Here is an 18,908-nt window from a genome sequence, read left to right on the forward strand (position 1 = left end):
ATTATGATAAAAAACGATATTTTATTCAAACTAAAAGTTGATCCTGTATTGTACGAGGTTAAACTTGAGCGTAATGAAAACCGAATGAAATTTAAGTTAATCCTTCACGAATTTTCGAACTTTGGATTGAACGCTCTTCATCAAGTTCCGTACAAGTGTTGCATCGCATTTTATAGACGCTTGAGCCCAACTTTTTTCTGAACTTCTGCATGTTCCCAGATGCCTTACCAGTGTTCTTGAAGACCCTCTTCACGATTGCCCGTTTGTAACGTTCGATGGGTCGAAGCTGGGGGCAATTTGGTGGATTGATATTCGAAATTTTTACCCTTTTCCGCAAGCCAATTGAGAGTGGTTTTGGCATAGTGAGCCGACGCTAAATCCGGCCAAAACAGTGGAGGTGTACTATGCTTCCTATATAAAGGAAGCAATCTCTTCTGGAGACACTCAGATCGATAGATTTCTGCATTTCTGCACTGAAGTATTCAGGTTGGAATACGCGAAACCCGACCAAATTTTTGAACCTGCACCCAACCCGTACCCGTTTAAAATGTAAAAATTGTCACCCATACCCGACCCGAACCCGACAAATATATTTTTTTCTGAACCCGAATCCGACCAATACCGGGTAAAAGTTACTATCTGTTCAGTTTCAAACCTAATATTTTCTGATATAATGCGTAGTTAAATATAACAATATAAACAGTCATACAAAGCTTAAGAATAGGCTGCATTTTTTTGGTACTCCTAATGTTTACTGTTTATTAGAACTATAATATTGAATAATGCGTTCTTTCAGTCCGCTGAAAATTGACTAAAAAAAAATGACTTCCGGTGAAGCGGTTAAATGACTTGGTTGAGCGGCCTGCGGTGAAACCTCTCTCGCCCAGAGTACCATTGGGGAAATGGGGCTTGCCGAGCATTTATGAAAATGGACTAGGATAACGTCGTTTTGACGTTTTCATATCGAATGAAAGTCATTTTGACATCTAAAGTCGTTTCGACGATATCCGATTCGCCGGAAGTCATCGGATTTAGTCAAAAAGACCTCCGACGAAACGGCTTACCGTGAAATGATCTTCAGTTTAGAAGTGGCTTTTTCCAGAACAATTTTTTGCGAAATGACTGCGATTCGGTCAGCCGGTTTAGGTGAAACGAGTTTCGATGAAACGGGTTTTGATGAAATGGGTTTCGGAAGGACGAGTTTTGGAGAGACGAGTTTTGATGAAATGGGTTTCGGTGTAACGGGTTTCGATGAAACGGGTTTTAGTGAAATGGGTTTTAATGGAACGGAATTCGGTGAAATGGGCATCAGTGGAACGAGTTTCGGTGATATAGATTTTATTGAAACGTCTCTCGGTGAAACGGGTTTAGGTGAAATGGGTTTTAGTGGAACGTCTCTCGGTGAAGCGGGTTTCGGTGAAACGCGTTTCGGTGAATGAGGTTCAATGAAACGGGTTTCGGTTTCGGTTTCGATGAAACGACTTTTGGTTAAACGAGTTTCGATGAAATGGGTTTCGGAAGGACGGGTTTTGGAGAGACGAGTTTTGATGAAATGGGTTTCGATGAAACGGGTTTCGATGAAACGGGTTTTAGTGAAATGGGTTTTAGTGGAACGGAATTCGGTGAAATGGGCTTCAGTGGAACGAGTTTCGGTGATATAGATTTTATTGAAACGTCTCTCGGTGAAACGGGTTTTGGTGAAATGGGTTTTAGTGGAACGTCTCTCGGTGAAACGGGTTTTGGTGAAATGGGTTTTAGTGGAACGTCTCTCGGGGAAATGGGTTTCGGTGAATTACATTTCGGTGAATGAGGTTCAATGAATCGGGTTTCGGTAAAACGGGTTTCAGTGAAACGGGTTTCGATGAAACGACTTTTGGTTAAACGAGTTTCGATGAAATGGGTTTCGGAAGGACGGGTTTTGGAGAGACGAGTTTTGATGAAATGGGTTTCGGTGTAACGGTTTTCGATGAAACGGGTTTTAGTGAAATGGGTTTCAGTGGAACGGAATTCGGTGAAATAGGCTTCAGTAGAACGGGTTTCGGTGAAATGGGTTTTAGTGAAACGTCTCTCGATGAAACAGGTTTCGGTGAAATGGGTTTTAGTGGAACGTCTCTCGGTGAAACGGATTTCAGAGAAACGGGTTTCGGTGAAACGCGTTTCGGTGAATGAGGTTCAATGAAACGGGTTTCGGTAAAACGCGTTTCAGTGAAATGGGTTTCGATGAAACGACTATTAGTTAAACGAGTTTCGATGAAACGGTTTTCATTGAAACGGGTTTCGGTGAAACGGTATTCGATGAAACGGCTCTCAATGAAATGGGTTTTGGAGGGGCGGGATTTGGGGAGATGGGTTTCGATGAAACGAGTTTCGGTGAAACGGGTTTCGGTGAAACTGCTCTTGGTGAAACGGATCTCGATGAAATGGATTTCGGAGGGACGGGTTTTGGAGAGACGTTTCGGTGAAACGGCTATTGGAAAAATTATGTACAGCGAAATTCTCCAGTTGTCTTTCCAATAGAAGTTTTTCTTGGTTCCTTCTTCCCTAAAACATTTTATTTTGATTTTGATTTATTTGAATCATAACATTAAAACTATTCTCTATTGAATGTGACAATTTTTTGAAACTCACATTACATACATAAATTGAAAACGAAACCTTCAAAGATTTTTTCTAAGCCTGAGACATTTTTTACATTTATGTGAAGATTCCTTTCCATTAGTCTCACTCAAACAGATGCAGAATCAGTACTGAAATGGATAAGAAGTAAATTCAGTAACTCAACATTTTTGTCGAAGCTGCTTACGAAAAGAAAAATTTTAATTTACATAATGATGTTTCCATTTTAGATTATTGAATTTTTTTCGATGCAGATAAATAACTTTGCAAGGCTGGCTCATTGTTTCCGGAGTCTTATCCGGAGAACCCACAGTAGCGAATTCTGGTTCCTCCGGTATAAAGAAAAACCTTCACCTCATTTCACCAACCCGCCGCCGTCTCTGATCGGAAGGAATTCCAACAATTTCACTGGTCACCAACACATTACTCATGGAATTCCAGTTCGTTTGCGAAATGAAGTCGCGAGAACACATCATCATTCGAGTTTATCCCTGCAATCCCCAATCACCACCACCGCCGCGATCATCACCCGATCGCCTCGACACTGACACTGCCTGCCGAACAACGGAATGAAAATAAAAACACAGACTCGACATTTCACCAAGTAAGAGAGAAAAAAAAACAACCGGCAACAACCATTTTATTCAAATCACACCGACGAAGCCGCATTCGCAACTGCTGCCTGCCTCGGGTGACTTTTCAAGTTCGGACTTTAAAAATTGCATAATCCCAAATCGAGTTCGTGCAACGAAGCCATAATCGGTGTGGGAATGGTATTCGCTCTGTTGGTGTCATTCTGAGCTTCTTCCCCTCACCCGTTCGGGAGGATTAATTAATTCATGAACAAAAGTTGCCAAAACAAACAGGATTTTGTCGAATGCTGCAGGCGACAGGAGGGTGGTGCAGAATGTTAACGAATTTGGGCTTCGAACAAAAATGAAATATTTGCACAGAGAGCAGGAACACGAATCATTGAATATTAATAGTCGATTAGCTAACATGGCACTTGGCAGAGAACTCACACGCAGAAACGAAAAAATAAAAACCTTCATTAACAATGTAGCGCCTGGTCAGGACAGCAACAGTCCGCGGCGGTGGTAGGAGCAGGCGTGGAGGTCTGTGAACACACCCCACAACTCAAGATCGAAATACGTGTCCGGCAGAGGGCAAGCAAAAAAGAAAGAAGCAACGAAACATGATGAAGAGCCTCAGAAGAAGCACTCGCGAAATGCGATCGAGTGCCGGACCCAGTCCACTAGCGTCTAGTGGGGAGGGGGAAGGAGGGAGGTTTCGGAAGTGTGGAGAGTGCAGCTAAAATTATTTAATGTTGCAAAACCGGTTCGCGGAGTTTTGCTTGCTGTATGTATATTTTCTCTATGACGAGCCGAATAGTGTGTTGTAATATATGTTTCGTTCATTCTTGTTGCCTGTTCTACTGTTGGTCGGAAATTCCTTTCCATTCGTTCGTCAGAGACTTTGCACATTTGCCTGCTCGTTGTTCTGCATCGAAGCGTCAATTCGAATTGTTGAAAGCGAAGAATTCACTGATTTCAAATTATGTTCCTCGTTGAGGGGTTACTTCTTTCTGTTGTAAATTATTGTTAACAATACTCTGGAATGAAGTATTAAAGTGCTTTTTGTAACAGAAGGAATTTTTTTTACGTTTCGTCTTCGATTTTTCAGTGCATAACAGTTCAAATCAGACTACTATGGCAACTTGATTCAAAATGGTTCATTACAATAATAAAAATCTCGTAAAATCAATATTTTAACTTTAACTTTTTTAAAGAAAACTGGGAGGACTATGCCAACACATTCAAATGTTCTTTTAAATGTATAGAATGTTTGAAGAGAGGGCCTATGTTTTAGGTCTTTACTAGGAAACGGAATCCACCAAGAATTACAACATCGAAAAACGTTTTACGGAAGTTGGTGAACCATTTCTAATGAGTCTGTCACAGTGAGAACCGTTGGGATGGATATTTGACCTAAAAGGTTGTGTATAAGAGCTCGTCCTGTGTTGGCATTTCCACTATCCCTATTCGATACGGTTCAACAGACTGGGCTCTCGATCCCTTGTTGCACTGAATACGTTTAATTTTTCTTATTGCAAGTAGAAAACTATTTTCTAGTAATACTACAATATCTTGAATATGAATCAGAGTTATTTCGTCTTGCCAAATCAATCATAAATTTAAAATTCACTTAACGGCTGCTCTCTTGGGTCTAATTAGGCAATAGAATATACGATTTATTAATTTTAGTTGGTTTGACGTAAAGTCGCCTTTTCACGTACCAATCTGCTTCTGGTAGGAAAAAGCAGACTATCAAACAGCCTTCATAGGGGTCTGTCGCTGACAACCAGCCAGCGACAGGCACAAAATAGAGAAAGCAACAAGTGATTATAATTATACTCTCCTACCAATCCTAGTGATTGAGTGGGCGAATCAGTACAGAGCGAGAAGACTAGTGTTTGTTGTCTGATGAACAGAAAGGATGTTTGGATATATGATACCGGTCGTGAGGCGGCTAGGATTTAGACCACGTTCAATGTTTGCTTTACCAAACCCGGTCGTGTGATTAGGGTGGCGAAATGGTAGCACGTATGCACAGATTGCATAAGAACGCAGGTTCGAGTCCTGTCTCTGAGCGTATATTTTTCGAAAAAATCATCTTTTCTGTGAGTTTCTCATTTATTTGGCATCTCCAATCTATGTTTCCAATCTGTCATTGCAAAAACTGAATAGAATATAGTTTCTAAAAAACCTAGTCATGCATCTCGGACATAAAAGGTCATTGAATTCGATTCCGAATCACGTCACGTACAGTGGCTCTGGGAGTTTCTTTTTTTTACTAGAGAGGGTAACGATAACCTCGTGAATTCAAGAAAACTATTCTAAGACAACATTTTATAAAAAAAAAAAATCATAAATTTGATCATAAATTTATATATTTTTGCCTTCCTTTCTACAAAGGTAGTAGAATTACTGGAAAAGCTGAGCTTCGAACGGAGCCCCGGAGACACATAGTGTTATATAATATTCGGCTCAGCTCGACAAGATCGGAAAATGACTCCGTGTGTGTATGAGTGTGCACTTTTCAAAGATTTTTTTACGTTTAACGTTTTTAAGTTGACTGAACCGATTTCTACAAGCATAGGCTCGTTTAAAAGCTACTGCTGTACCATTGATCAAGTTTGAAGTTTAAATGGCTGTCCTTTCTAGTTCCGAAGATAAATTGGTATAAGTGACGTAAGCGACAAAACGCGTTGATTTTTTTGTCGCTCAAATTTCTCAGAGATGGTTTAGCCGATTTTAAGAAGGCTAGGCTCGTTTGAAAGCTACTATTGTACCATTGATCAAGTCTGAAGTTCAAATGACTGTCACCTCTAACTCCGGAAATATAATGGAATAAGTGACGTAAGCGACAAAACGCGTTTTATGTTTACCGCTCAATTTTCTTCGAGATGACTGAGCCGATTTTAAATAACCCAGTCTTGCTTGGAATCTACTTTTGAATTGTGGATCAAGTTCGTAGATCCCATGGCTGGCATTTCCGGTTTCGGAAATATCATGGTATAAGTGACGTAAGCGACAAAACGCATTGCGGTAGAAAAGCTCAATTTTATCGGAGAAGACTGAACCGATTTCAATAAGCTAGGGTTCGTTTGAAAGCTACTATTGTACCATTGATCAAATCTGAAGCTCAAATGACTGTCACCTCTGGGTCCGGAGATAAAATGGCATGACAGACGTAACCGCAGGACGCGTTTTGTTTTTATCACTCAATTTTTTCGGAGATTGCTGGCCCGATTTCAACAAGCTTGGGTTCGTTTTAAAGCTACAATTGAATTGTAGATCAAGTTAAAGTTCGAATGGCTATTCCCTCTGGTTCCGGAGATATAATGGCATAAGTGACGTAAATTTTCTCAGAGATGGTTTTGCCTTTTTTAACAAGCCTAGGCTCGCTTGTAAGCTACTATTGAATTCATCCGAAGTTCAAAAGCACTTAGTTTCCGAAGATATAATGGTATAAGTGACGTAAGCGACAAAACGTGTTTTATTTTTATCACTCATATTTTGTCGGACATGACTGTGTCGATTTAACACGTCTAAGCACGATTGAAAGCTACTATCGAGTTAAGTTCGAAAATCGAATGGCTGGCATTTCCGGTTCCGGAGATATAATGGTATAAGTGGCGTAAGCTACAAAACGCATTGTTTTTTACCGCTCAATTTTCTCGGAGTTGACTGAACCGATTTCAACAAGCTCAGGTTCGTTTGAAAGCTACTATCGAATTATGGATGACTTTTTACGATCAAATGGCTATAATTCCTAGTTCAGGATATATAATGCTATAAGTGACGTAACCGACTAACTCTATATTTTTCATCGGCTGAAATTTCTCGAAGATAAATAAATTTATTTGAAAGATACGAATGTCAATCAAATTTGGAAAGGTTATGGGGAATATTTCCGGTTCGAGAGATGTTATGTTATAATGTAATGCTGTTAATGCAACAAAATTTAAAATTTTTCCGAAATGAAAGAATCAATTTCGGAAGACTTAGACTCGTTTAAAAACTGCTATTAGGTTATTTGATAAGCTCGCAATATTAAGGGCCGAGGATAGAATCTTATAAATGTTCTTATGAGACTATGTAAATGGCAATAAAAAGGCATTATCACACCACTAGGTGGATTAAGAAGGTTTTTTTATATTCTTAAATTTACTCTAAATATATCGAAAGTGTGATATATCGACCGTACAGGTATTATGGCAATAATTATGCCTTCGGCTCTAGCGGTCTGTTGAAAAAGAACGACTTTTATATACTGTCCGACGTTTCGACCACCTTGAAAATGACCATAACCAGTGGTCGAAACGTCGGGTAGTATATAACAGTTAAAATTTACTTCCAATAAACTTATAATTTACATGTAGTTTGCCTCTCATTCATCAAAAATTTACCGAAAACTTATCAAACGTTTTTAAAAAGTATACCAAAAGTTTTCCAAAAATTTACTAAAAAACTACCAAAAAAATGCCATAATTTTTTTAAAATAACATTTAATTTACCTAAGATTTATGAAATTTTAAATCTTCCTAAAATTTTCCCAAACTATGTCAAAATTTTTGGGTTTTTTTTTTGCAAAATTTTCCATGATTAACCAATAATGAAGTTAAAACTGTGCTAGCATTCATCTAAACTTTGCTTGAAATTTACGTACATATACTTCGTCTATAATTTACTTCAACTTGCCAAAAAAAATTACCTTGTTTTCTACAAATTCGCCTAGAGTTTGCCAAAAACTTCTACAAAAATGTATTAAAATCTCCTTCTCCATGGTACCTTTTCGTATAAAAAAAAATCAAAACAGCTTGCAAAATGACAAAAATACAACGCCGTTTCTGATCTCGTCTCGGAAAACATGAAAACAAATAAACTGATTTCACAGTAGAGTAGTTCATTCGAATAACTAAAGCTACGGGCTCGAGTCCCTGTCTCTATGGTAATTTTTTCGCAAATATTCATTTCTACTATTCTTTTCGTTCGCCTTTTCCAGTTTGCTTTTGCAGATCAGCGTGCATATTATTTACTTTTGAATTGAAGCTTTTCAACATGGTGTCTCGACAGCATGAGCAGCGCAATTGTATTTTGGACAAGTGGTTAGACAATCCTAATTGTTTACAGACAACAATCACGAATTTGGTCTGGATGACGCTGTGACAAACGGTATCGAAAGCCAGTTTCTGCAAAAACCGACAACGGTGCAGAGGATGGATAGCTTCCATCGGTTCCATCGGTCGAATAGGAAAACACACAACCTAGATAAGAAACAAGTGGTGAAAGTGTACAAGAGTAAGTTCAACATGTCAGTTAGAGATGTTGCCAAGTCAAGTGTACATGACATTAAAATGTGATGTAGACTGAGTTCATCTTGAGCCCACAAGATACCTCGCCAAGGTGCTAAAAAGATCGAAATGGCAAAAGTCGCCTGGAAGCCATATGATTGCGTTGTTAACCAAGTGAAAAGGTTGTATCGTAGGGGACGGACTGACTTCACAAATCTCCGCTGATAAATTTTACATTGCGAAGCACAGAGGAAACTTTGAGTCTCAGTTCAAAAACAGAAGATAGAAAAATTTGAGAAAAAAATATATCGTTTGGCAAGCTATTTGTACATGCGGTCAACCGAGAGCATTAGCAGTGTAATCTATATCAAAGTGTGCTTTCAAAAACGACTATTGCATAGTATTCTAAAAAAACACCCATTTTGGGTAGATTTGGCGTCTTGCCACTAATCAACAGTGTTGAAGAAATATTACGATGGCAATAATGTCATTGTGGTATCTCGTGCCATTAATTCTCCAACCTATCCAAAACTCTGATCGATCGAGTAATTTTGGGCTCAAAAAAGTCAAAATTTTAAGCAGAAGAGAACAAAAACTTACGAAACCAAAAAAAGTGTAGTTTTTCCTTTTTTTTCGATATTAAAAAAAGCAGTGGAGCATACTTTACAGAACTGAATTATTGAATCAGATTTTCTTATTTATGTTCAGCCGTTCTTGTATTGCTACAAAGTTTGTTTCCGAGGACACTTTTTTTAGAAGTTTAGCTGGAAGGCATGGAAAATGGCACCATAATCCTGAAAATATATCAAGCTTAGCTCACTTTTTCTCTGTCTCCGTTTTGTCTCACAGGTCCGACACTCACAATTATTTTAGCGAAGAAATATTAGATTATATTATATTCGAAAAATTTCTAGAACCTAGCATAAACTGCTAATGTACTGATGAGTTGAACACGTAACGTAAAAAATTGTAAATAGTCATGTGCACTTAACACAAACCGGTAACCAAGCGGTACCAAAACCCCTAAATCACCAATATCGTCGAATGCTCGGACACTGATCTGAAAGAACTTCCAGTGTCAGTAGGATCGTAGTACTACTCATGGAATTATTATGTACAACCTATAAATTGGCTGCGAGCTCTGTTGAAACAGAAAGGCCAAATTACACAAAAGGAATGTAATGTCAACACTTTGCTTTGCTATAATTCATTTCAACGTCTGATAAGGTTTATTTTAAACCGTGAGACGGCGTTAGCAGTTCGACATGAACTGCTAAAGCACTGATGACTCGAAGACGAAACTTAAAAATACACAAAAAACGGTTCCAAAGATCTATTTATTCTGGCAAAACAGTCAACGTCTAAGTGGTTCTTCAAAACGGGCAATTCCGACCATCTCCACAAGGCAGCACTGTCGGACCACTGATTTTTTTCTCTGTAAATCAGCAACAGTGACAAACAAGTCTCATATATTTTTTCGAAGGAACATAGAAAAATTTGTGGAGGAAGAATGCAAGCACGGTTGAAAAGAACTAGTTCTTTCGATAACGGTTCTTCTAAACGAACGGTTTTGTCCGTCTCTACAAGGTAGCAACGCGGGACCTCTGATTTTTGTCTCTATACACCAACAACGTCGTGAAAGTCGAGTCTTCGTATTATCTAAAGAAAAAATAGTTTGAGCTTGTCAAGATTCAATTCATTTCTGTAGTTCAAATTTTTGCAATTATGATCCTGCTCTATTTACTGCAGATACGATTACTCCAAAGCTCTATCCGGAACCGATTTATCCGTTTTCAATGAAGCACATGCTACTGCACTGCATGTGACGCTGGATGTAACAACAACAATAACTTCTATTTTGTGTCCGTGTTTGCTTAATTAAAACCAATCATTTGAGCAGCTCTTACCGAACCCGTTTTAACCCATTGATGAAAATCTATCCTCAAAAGGACCTAGCTACCCTTCCGGTAACACCGCACCGCACGTAGCGACCAACCTTCACTGCTAAGTAAGAGTGACGCTTAAGAAGACCGTTACCCTTGTTACCGGTAGTCCTTTTGTTGGTTCTTTGATAGCAGCGAGGATGCTATACATATGTGGGCGAGTGTGTGTGCACTCTCTTAATCAATAGCCTATTAATCACTGGCGCTAGCGTTTTGGCGGTAATGCTTCGTCCGTCCGTCCGTCCGGAGACCGGTAATGCCCCTATAAAGGATCGTCGCTTTGGGCGACAAAGGGATGCATTGCATGGCATGGCATCTTAACTGAAGACCCCATCCGTCGAAAGGTGAAGAGTGCTTACTGCGATGACACGTTAATTAATTGTTGGCTCGATCAATCGCTTCCCCCCACCATCATCATCATCAGTGCATGTGTGTGTGGGTGTGGGTGTGGGAAACTATGTGGATGACGAATCTCCGGTACTTGCTTCGTACCGTAGCCTGGCTAGCGCCAGTGTGGTTCGATTAGAAAAGTGTTGGAATTTTTGAATAAACATGTTAATTTTAGAATCAAGAAGCCATACTATCCCATCGTGAATTTCACACAAAAAACCATGGTCACATACGAGTGCCGAAATGCAACATGTCACATTGAATATTAAATTTAAGTAAACTCTTGCTACATTTTGAAACGATGATCTCCGGAATCCAAGTAACAGAAAGCCTCAAGCAACAACCTATTTCGAATAGATTAGAGTCTTTTTTCGATTTTACCTTTCCCCCTTCCGTGGGTCGTGGCTCCCTTTGCCGGGGATGGATCCATGGTCGAGGCAATGAAAAACCGGAAACAGGATATCCAATTATGCACTACTCCGCACGTACGGAGCTTGTTGTGGAGCACAAGCCAACCCTGACGTACGCTCGCGTGCATCGCCAGCCACAGGTGCAATATGTTAATATCTTTCGGATAATTGTTGTTCATTATTTATCCCTTCCTCCACCTCCTGGCCGGGATTTCCTCCCTTCCTCGGTCGGTCGGTCGGTCGGTTCGGTTCGGCTTGATGAAGTTCTCAAAAGGCGTAACACAAGAAGCTCCGGTTTGGATTATTTTCCATTCAAACCGAACCGTGGCGCGCGCGTCCGTACGTTGTCCGATGTGCTGCTTCCCGGCTGGTAGTTCGGTGGTATCTTCCGCCGTTTGGTGCATCGACTCACTCTAATAATTACCGTTCATGGCAGCTGCACAAAGAGCTGTTTGCTGCGCTTTTGCATAACATTCTCCGTGTTTAATATTTGATAACCACCACGTGTTCGGTTGTCTCGCTCACTCACTCGTTGTCTATAACTATCGATCTATCTATCTCTTATCGTGTATATTCTCTTTACAGGTAGCGGCCATGATGTCCTGCCCCCTTCCATTACCATTACCACTACTTCCACCAGCATTGCACGCGGATTACCCTCCGGTCCACATCGGAGTTAAGGTAAGTACTTCTCAAATGCTTTATGATATTGGAGTAAGTTTTAACCTAGCTTAAAATCCATAATCGACCGTGGAATTCTATTGTAATCTCCTCCCTTCGTGTCTCTTGAATCGGTTCCACAATTGACCACCAAGGATCCAAATTCCTTGATCCCTTGATTACCGCAAAAATCTTTTGCAGATGTTTTTCGGTTCGGTTCTCCCCCTCCGAACAAAACCGCCAATTAGCTTTGACTTCTCCCTCCCCAGTCGCAATGGTTCCAATCACCACCGAACCAATCGGTCCGGAAATAAACTCATTACATATCCCCCCATCGTCCCCCGGCCTGTTCTCTGAAATGGACTGGAAAGCACCGGAAGAAACTGTTGAAGGGGGGGACCCAGGCATGCGGTAAAACTTTTTATGTCGGACATCAGGAAATCCTCTTGTTTCGCTATTTTGCTAGTTGTGTCATTGTTGCTGCCGGCGGCGGCGGCGGCGGCAGGCAGCAGCCAAGATAAAATGTGCTGAAAAGTGTCCTCGCCTATCCTGTGTCCCGCATTTTTTTTGTCGACTCGTCGGACTCGGTTTTGCCGTCAGCCAAGCACCATCATCAGGTGTGTGTGTGTGCGGGAGGGTGGATGGATTTGGATGCCCCACTGAAAGTACGACCATCTCCAGAAGTTCAGTAGTAAATACCTGGACCGTTGAGGTCCGGTCCGGTATGCTTTGCACACGTGTCACACACATGCCAAGCCAATAAAAGATTCAAATTCCGGCAGCGTGTGTTGGTGCGGTGATGTCGCTCTGATCCTCTTTGTAGCTCTAGCATTCCGGAGTTAGAAGTAGGTGCTGCTGGTCAGAACGACAGCCGTCCCTGTTTGGTCCTCCTAGTAGTAGAGTTTAGTAACGAGCATTGTTTCCAGTGTTTCCAGGGAGAAATGTGTCCTCATAACATATTTAGCGAGTCTTCCTTGCTCGGTAAAAGCTCTTGGTGCATTTTTCTCTGATTTTATTTAGAGCTTGTGCTTTTATGTAATGGCAGAATCGGGTTCCCCGTTCCTCTACCACCACCCACCGTTGTCCATTCGAACCAAATGTCTTATGATCTGCTGCAAAGCTTTCGTTGTCCAATGTCGGTATGGAGTAGCCATGGCAGTGGTGCCAGTCTGTGGGAATGTTGTTACTGTTGTGAGTGCTTTAACGGTCATTTATTGTACTCGAAAAGAATAATAATGGGTGTCTTTTAAGGAGGTTTATTTTTTTCAATAGGGATTACTCTTTTGTCTGAAAGTTGTTTCGGAAATGTACATTGAAGACTCTACTCAGTATTGTTTGGCAGATCATCATGAATAGGTTAACTCCTGAACAAAGCTTCCAAAACCGTGGACATTTATTTTCAGAATCAGTGTCCAATTGAAACTGTTTATGGGGCAAAATTCCTTTCAGTGATGAGGCACAATTTTTACCCGATAAATGTACTGTTTGGTACGGTCTATGGGCTGGTGGAATCATAGATCCTAAAATTTTTAAAATGAGCAAGGACGACGCGTTACCGTGAATAGAAATTGATTTAGAACCATGATCAAAAAATTTTCGTTGCTGAATATTCAAGATATAGGTGTGGATGAAATGTGGCTTCCAACAGGATGGTGCCACATGTCATACTGCGACCGTAACAATCGACTTATTGAAGGACATTTTAACGAAAACATTGTTTTGATAAATGAACCGGTTAATTGACTTCTGCGTTCGTGTGATTTGACGCCACTCGATTTTTTTGTTTGTTTGTTTGTTTGGATACGTGAAGTCATTGGTTTTATTTTTTTTATTTAAAATATTTTTTTTCAGGCCTATTTGCGTATAATCTTTACGTGGCCGATAGAGCCGATTTTTTAAATACTTTTTTTTGAGTTGGATCTCGTTGTCCCCCTTTTTCTAGGGGGAGAGGAATTTCCATTTTCCTCGTGCGAGGATTGAGGGGCACTTCATTCGTGGTTCGTCTCGTCATCCATTGCCGCATCGGTGGTATTGTTGTCGATTTCCGTTTTCTTTTCGTTGCTAGTTGCTGTAGATGCACCTTGTTGTACATTGGTTGCAATTGCTGGTTGGTTGGAGGGTAAGTTGTTAACTGCTGCTGGTGTACTTTGTTCTATAGTGGGTACTGATGGTTTCGTTGAAGGAGAGGTTTCATTGTTGTTGGTGGCTGTCACAGGTGTACTGGGGTTGCTTGGGGTTAGTGTGAAGGAAGCACCGTTGTCCTTTGGGGTGTTTGTCTCCTTGTTCAGTTTATCACATGGCTTTCCGTAGTGAACAGCTTTTTGGCAATATTGACATGTGGTCATCTGATTGTCATAGGTAACAAGTGATTTGCATGGGATTCTTGTATCCTGACCGAGAGTCACATAAGAAGGTATAGGCCTCTTCAAGCGCATGCGTAACAAACGTACGCCATTTATAATAAAGGGGAAAAAGTTCTTCCACTTTGCTTTTTCGATAGAGAGAAGCTCTCCGTATTGGGACATAGTTTTGCGAATATAAGGATCGATGACGCTTGAGGGAAGACCATGCACACTCACTTCTATAACACTATCTTCCATATATACTGGAATGTTCTGCGTGAAAAAACGCGCTAAAACTTCGCGTAACTTCGCAAATCTGCGTAAAAAAACCAGAAAATTAAAGAATTTTTTTATGTCAAATATTCTAGAAAAAATTATAAAAAAATCGAGTTAGTATATCCACAGATTTTTCTGTAAAACCACAGATTTTTTTTGCCTATTTTACCACACAGATTCTGAACACAGATTTTATCAAAATTCACAGATTTCTACAGATTTTGATGAATATTTCTTGAAAATGGCAGATCTTCAAAAGATTTTGCACAGATTTTCACAGACAATGATCGAAAGTATGCAACACAGATGGTACACAGATTTTTCAAGTTGAAACACAGATTTTAAAATGGCAACTCTGCTCTGGGACTTGCAAAATTTTGAGATTTTTGCCATCAAAATTTTTTTTAATGCCAAATGTTTTTGAAATGCATGAAACGTTTCTTAATAAAAAATTTACTAAGTGTCAGAGAGTTGACGTAAATGTGACGACTGTTCTCGACGTTTCATGCATTTCTAAGACAAAGCAAGAAATCCGTGTAAAAATCGCATGAGAAAAAAACGCATAAAAAAGTCCTCAGTATGTCGATTTTGTCAAATATTCTAAAATAGTCAAAATCACCCAAGTATTCAAAATCGTCTGATGATTTCTTTAACGCGGGTAAAAAACGAAAAAAAAAACGCGCAACTTTGAAAATTCGCTTTGCAAAACCGCGTAAATTCAGAAAACGCATAATAAGAAACTGCATAAAAAAGACGGACAATGTACAATGTACTTTCGGAATCTGTCGAAAATGGTAGGAATATCAAAAATTAACAAATGTATTTGAGGTGTAGAAATTATGAAAATAAAAAAAAGGAGGAATAAATTATTGTTACCCCAAATTTATGCTAGGTGCACAAATCCCCCTTTGATTTGTTTTGTTGTTTCGTCTTTGACTCATCAGTGTGTTGCCGAAACTTTCGAAATTGTATAACATCTTCAATATTCTCATTGTTTTTAATATTGACTGAAAATGATTTTTTTTCTTGAACTTGAAAATTGTCGAAATTGTTTAACTTGTCGAATTTTTCAAAGTCTGAGCTTTTATCAAACTTTTTCAAAACACTTAATTCTTGAAGCTTTTTAAATTATACATTTGAAACATCTCGAACTTGCGGATGCTGGACTGCTAGGTGGCATAATTGTTCAACATAAACTGTTATGCATTGACTAGTCTAAGACGAAACTTAAGAAAAATAGCTAAACTTGTCAAACTTGTCGAACTTATCAACCTTATCATACTTGTGGACTGTTTTAAACTTTTTTGGCTTTTTAATCTTTTCAATCTTTTCAAACTTGCGAAACTTATAGAACTTTTGAAACTTGTCAACCTGGTTAAACTTTTCATTCTGTTTGATTTTTGTTGTCTTTTCCAATTTGTCAATATTGACAAAATTGTCAACAGTAGTTATTAGGAAAATATATTCAACATTTTGAAAATGTTTCAATTGTAAGTCAGTCGAATTATGAAAATGGTTAATGGATAAACTGGATCTCTTTTTGCTCGAGGAAAACGTAAAAAAACGCAAATTCGAATAAATTTTTTTTAATGCCAAATATCTTAGAAATTCAAGAAACGTCCAGTCTTAAAAAAATTTGTTTTTTGAAAAAAATCGACTTTTGGATTCGGAAAAAAATTGAAATTTCCGAAATCGAAAGTTTGTTTCTGACGCCAAATGTATTAGAAATGCGTGAAACGACGAGATCTAGTGAAATAAAAAAAATTTATATGAAATATGTCAAAACTATCTTAAAACTGTAAAATCAACAAAATTTACAACATTTTTGAAGTTTTCAAATTTGAATGACATTGTTAAAGGTCAGTAGAATTTCAACATAAACTGTTAATGTTCGGTTGAGTCGAAGACGAAACGTTAAAAACGAACTAATCATGAGCGCTTGTCACAAACCGGCTACCTATGTAGTACCGAAATTCTTAGATAACTCAAAAACGATTGAGATTGTTAAAATTTCCAAAACTGTCGATTTGTACAAAACTATGAAAATGTAAAAAAAGTATTTAATGGCAAAAATGACAAAATTTTCCAAACTGTCTTGAAAAATTTCAAACTTGTAGAAACATTTGAGATTATTTAAAAAAGAAACAAATACGAACTTTTGAAGTAACTTCAACAGTTCGGAATTGTTAAATTTTACTGAAATTATCAACAGTCACAATAGTTGAATTTGTCAAAAGTTTCAGGCTTATTTTGTTGGGCAATGCACTAAGCGAGTTTTTTGTGCTGTACGCACCAAAAAAAAAAGCGAAAACTTCGAACTGTGTATTATCAACTCGATACCCTCATATGTCGTACTGGGACAGAGCGACTCATACCTACAACAGTTTCTGGTAGCATACGAGAATTAGGCAGTCACGTGTCCAATTTGCGTGGAACCAGCGTTTTACAGAATTTTCAGTTTTGGGACTGCTACGAAATCGGTTACTTAAATCAGTTGATTATTTTTAATCTAATTTCGTTGTACGAACCATAAATTGTAAAAATTGTAAATAAAATCAGCTAAATCATCAAGAGGAGCAAAATACAATCTTCGGTAATTAGTAATATTCTGACTAGAATAAAAGTATTCCGATCAATCACTCGTATGTAAACAGAATGCTTTATGATCGTGATAAACCAATAAACTTTGCGTTGGTGACAAGAACAAAGATTTGAACAGTGAACTAACCGACCCTCAACCGTTGCGGAACGCTGAATGTGCCTCTTCTTCCAAGGAAGAGAATGATAACGACGGGCACCCATGAAAGTGATTCTTCTTTAATTTGTGTTATAAGGTTAAAAATTTTTTAGATTATTTTTATTCGAGTTTTCCATGTAATAAACAGACACATTACAAAATAGAAAATGGAGGTAAAAATAACCAAATTCATGTAAAATGTTATTAAGTTGAGTAAAATGATCATTCTGGGTGTTTTTTGTATAAAAAAAATCATAACTTAGCTTCTCTTTCTGTTTTTGCAACTCGCCTCCGATTATTCAGTGCATTAGCAGTTCAAACCACTAAATCGCAACCACACTTACATGCACCAAATCGAAAATGTAGAATTGGCAGCAATGGTTACCGTCTGTTATTATTTTTTCACCTGAATTTAATGTTTATGACACAAACCAGAACATGTATGGCCATCATCGGTACATTTCATGTTCCATGCACACCAACAATCTTCCGTTCGTTCTTCCATAAAATCCCCTAAATACGATATGAATTTTTCATGATACTTCTGAACGGGAAAGTTCCTCCCATGCCAGGCAGCCAGCACAGTACGAGAGCGGCTCATGTTTAAGACTTCTATCAAATGTACTTCCAAATCCCATTCCAATGTTGAATTTTTCCGCATTTTCCCGTTAGAGCTTTTTTTAGCCTCCCATTCCGCTTCGAATCATCCCCATTTTGTTTCTTCTCGTAAAAATGAAATTAAATAAAAACATTACTCTTTCACTCCCAGTCGAAGTCCTTTCACTTGCCTCAGAGCCGAACCGGACAACGACGACGACGGCTACGACTCAACTCTTCCAGCTATTACCGGCACACCATTAGGTAGCTCCCCAGTAGTAGTAGTACCTTTTATGTTTACCCTTTCCTGGCCATGTCCCTTCCCTTCACTCACGATTTTTATTTTCGCCCGTGGGACCAATCCGATCTTCCGATTATTGGCGTATAGATTGGGGGTGGTGGTGGTGTGTGTGTGCCTCCGGTAATAAAATTTGACAACCGAAAATGAACCGGACAACCAGCTTTATTCGGCGTGATAGTGAAGGGTTTCGACGAATCAATGGATACGATAATGGGGTTCCGGGGACTCCCTTCGTTTGGATCAATAGCCAGTAAATTGAAAGGGGGCTTGAATTTTTAACTCACATTTGTTTGGCCGAAGCCTTTGCCAGGGTATTTTGGTTAGTTGAAAAGTATGCTGATTCGGACTGTTTGCGGCAAGTCAGGTCTTAAAGGGGTGGGGAAAATTTGCAGGTCAAACGTTGAGCAAATCGATTGAAATCCATTTAGCGTAATTCAACTGGGTATTGGCCAACCATCAGAGGTTATTTGAGTTTTGAGTTCCGTGCCGAAGGGGTTGGTAGACCCAGGTGTTCAAAACTATGTATTTTGCCAAGTTTCAAAATGAAACTCGTTCATCAAAGTAGACACAGAATGGACTAAATTAATGAGGATTGGCGATTAATTTCTATCCTAATAACCCCCAACATTTATGTAATTAATTTGAGCACTTCAAAAAGATTAAATTTCTAAAATCAACGGTTGAACTGTTTCCGGTCTTTGAAGATTTATTTGTATTGATTGGCAAAACTCGTGCTGCTGCAAATGCCGATCGAAGGGCTTATCATTCTTTCAACCAAA

The 18,908-nt window shown here is 39.0% G+C and overlaps 1 protein-coding gene across 6 annotated transcripts in view; it reads left to right on the forward strand.

Annotated features, from left to right (window-relative positions):
- LOC131433671 (polypyrimidine tract-binding protein 2) overlaps window positions 1–18,908 on the forward strand; it is a 728,003-nt gene that overhangs the window by 260,199 nt on the left and 448,896 nt on the right. For all 6 annotated transcript variants that reach the window (XM_058600233.1, XM_058600259.1, XM_058600249.1 and 3 more), the window contains one exon: window positions 11,802–11,897. In XM_058600233.1, the coding sequence (XP_058456216.1) occupies window positions 11,811–11,897 (87 nt within the window). In that variant the 5' untranslated portion in view covers window positions 11,802–11,810. The remainder of the gene's footprint in view (window positions 1–11,801; window positions 11,898–18,908) is intronic.

The sequence above is a fragment of the Malaya genurostris genome, chromosome 1 (assembly GCF_030247185.1).
Source record: "Malaya genurostris strain Urasoe2022 chromosome 1, Malgen_1.1, whole genome shotgun sequence".
NCBI lineage: Eukaryota > Metazoa > Arthropoda > Insecta > Diptera > Culicidae > Malaya > Malaya genurostris.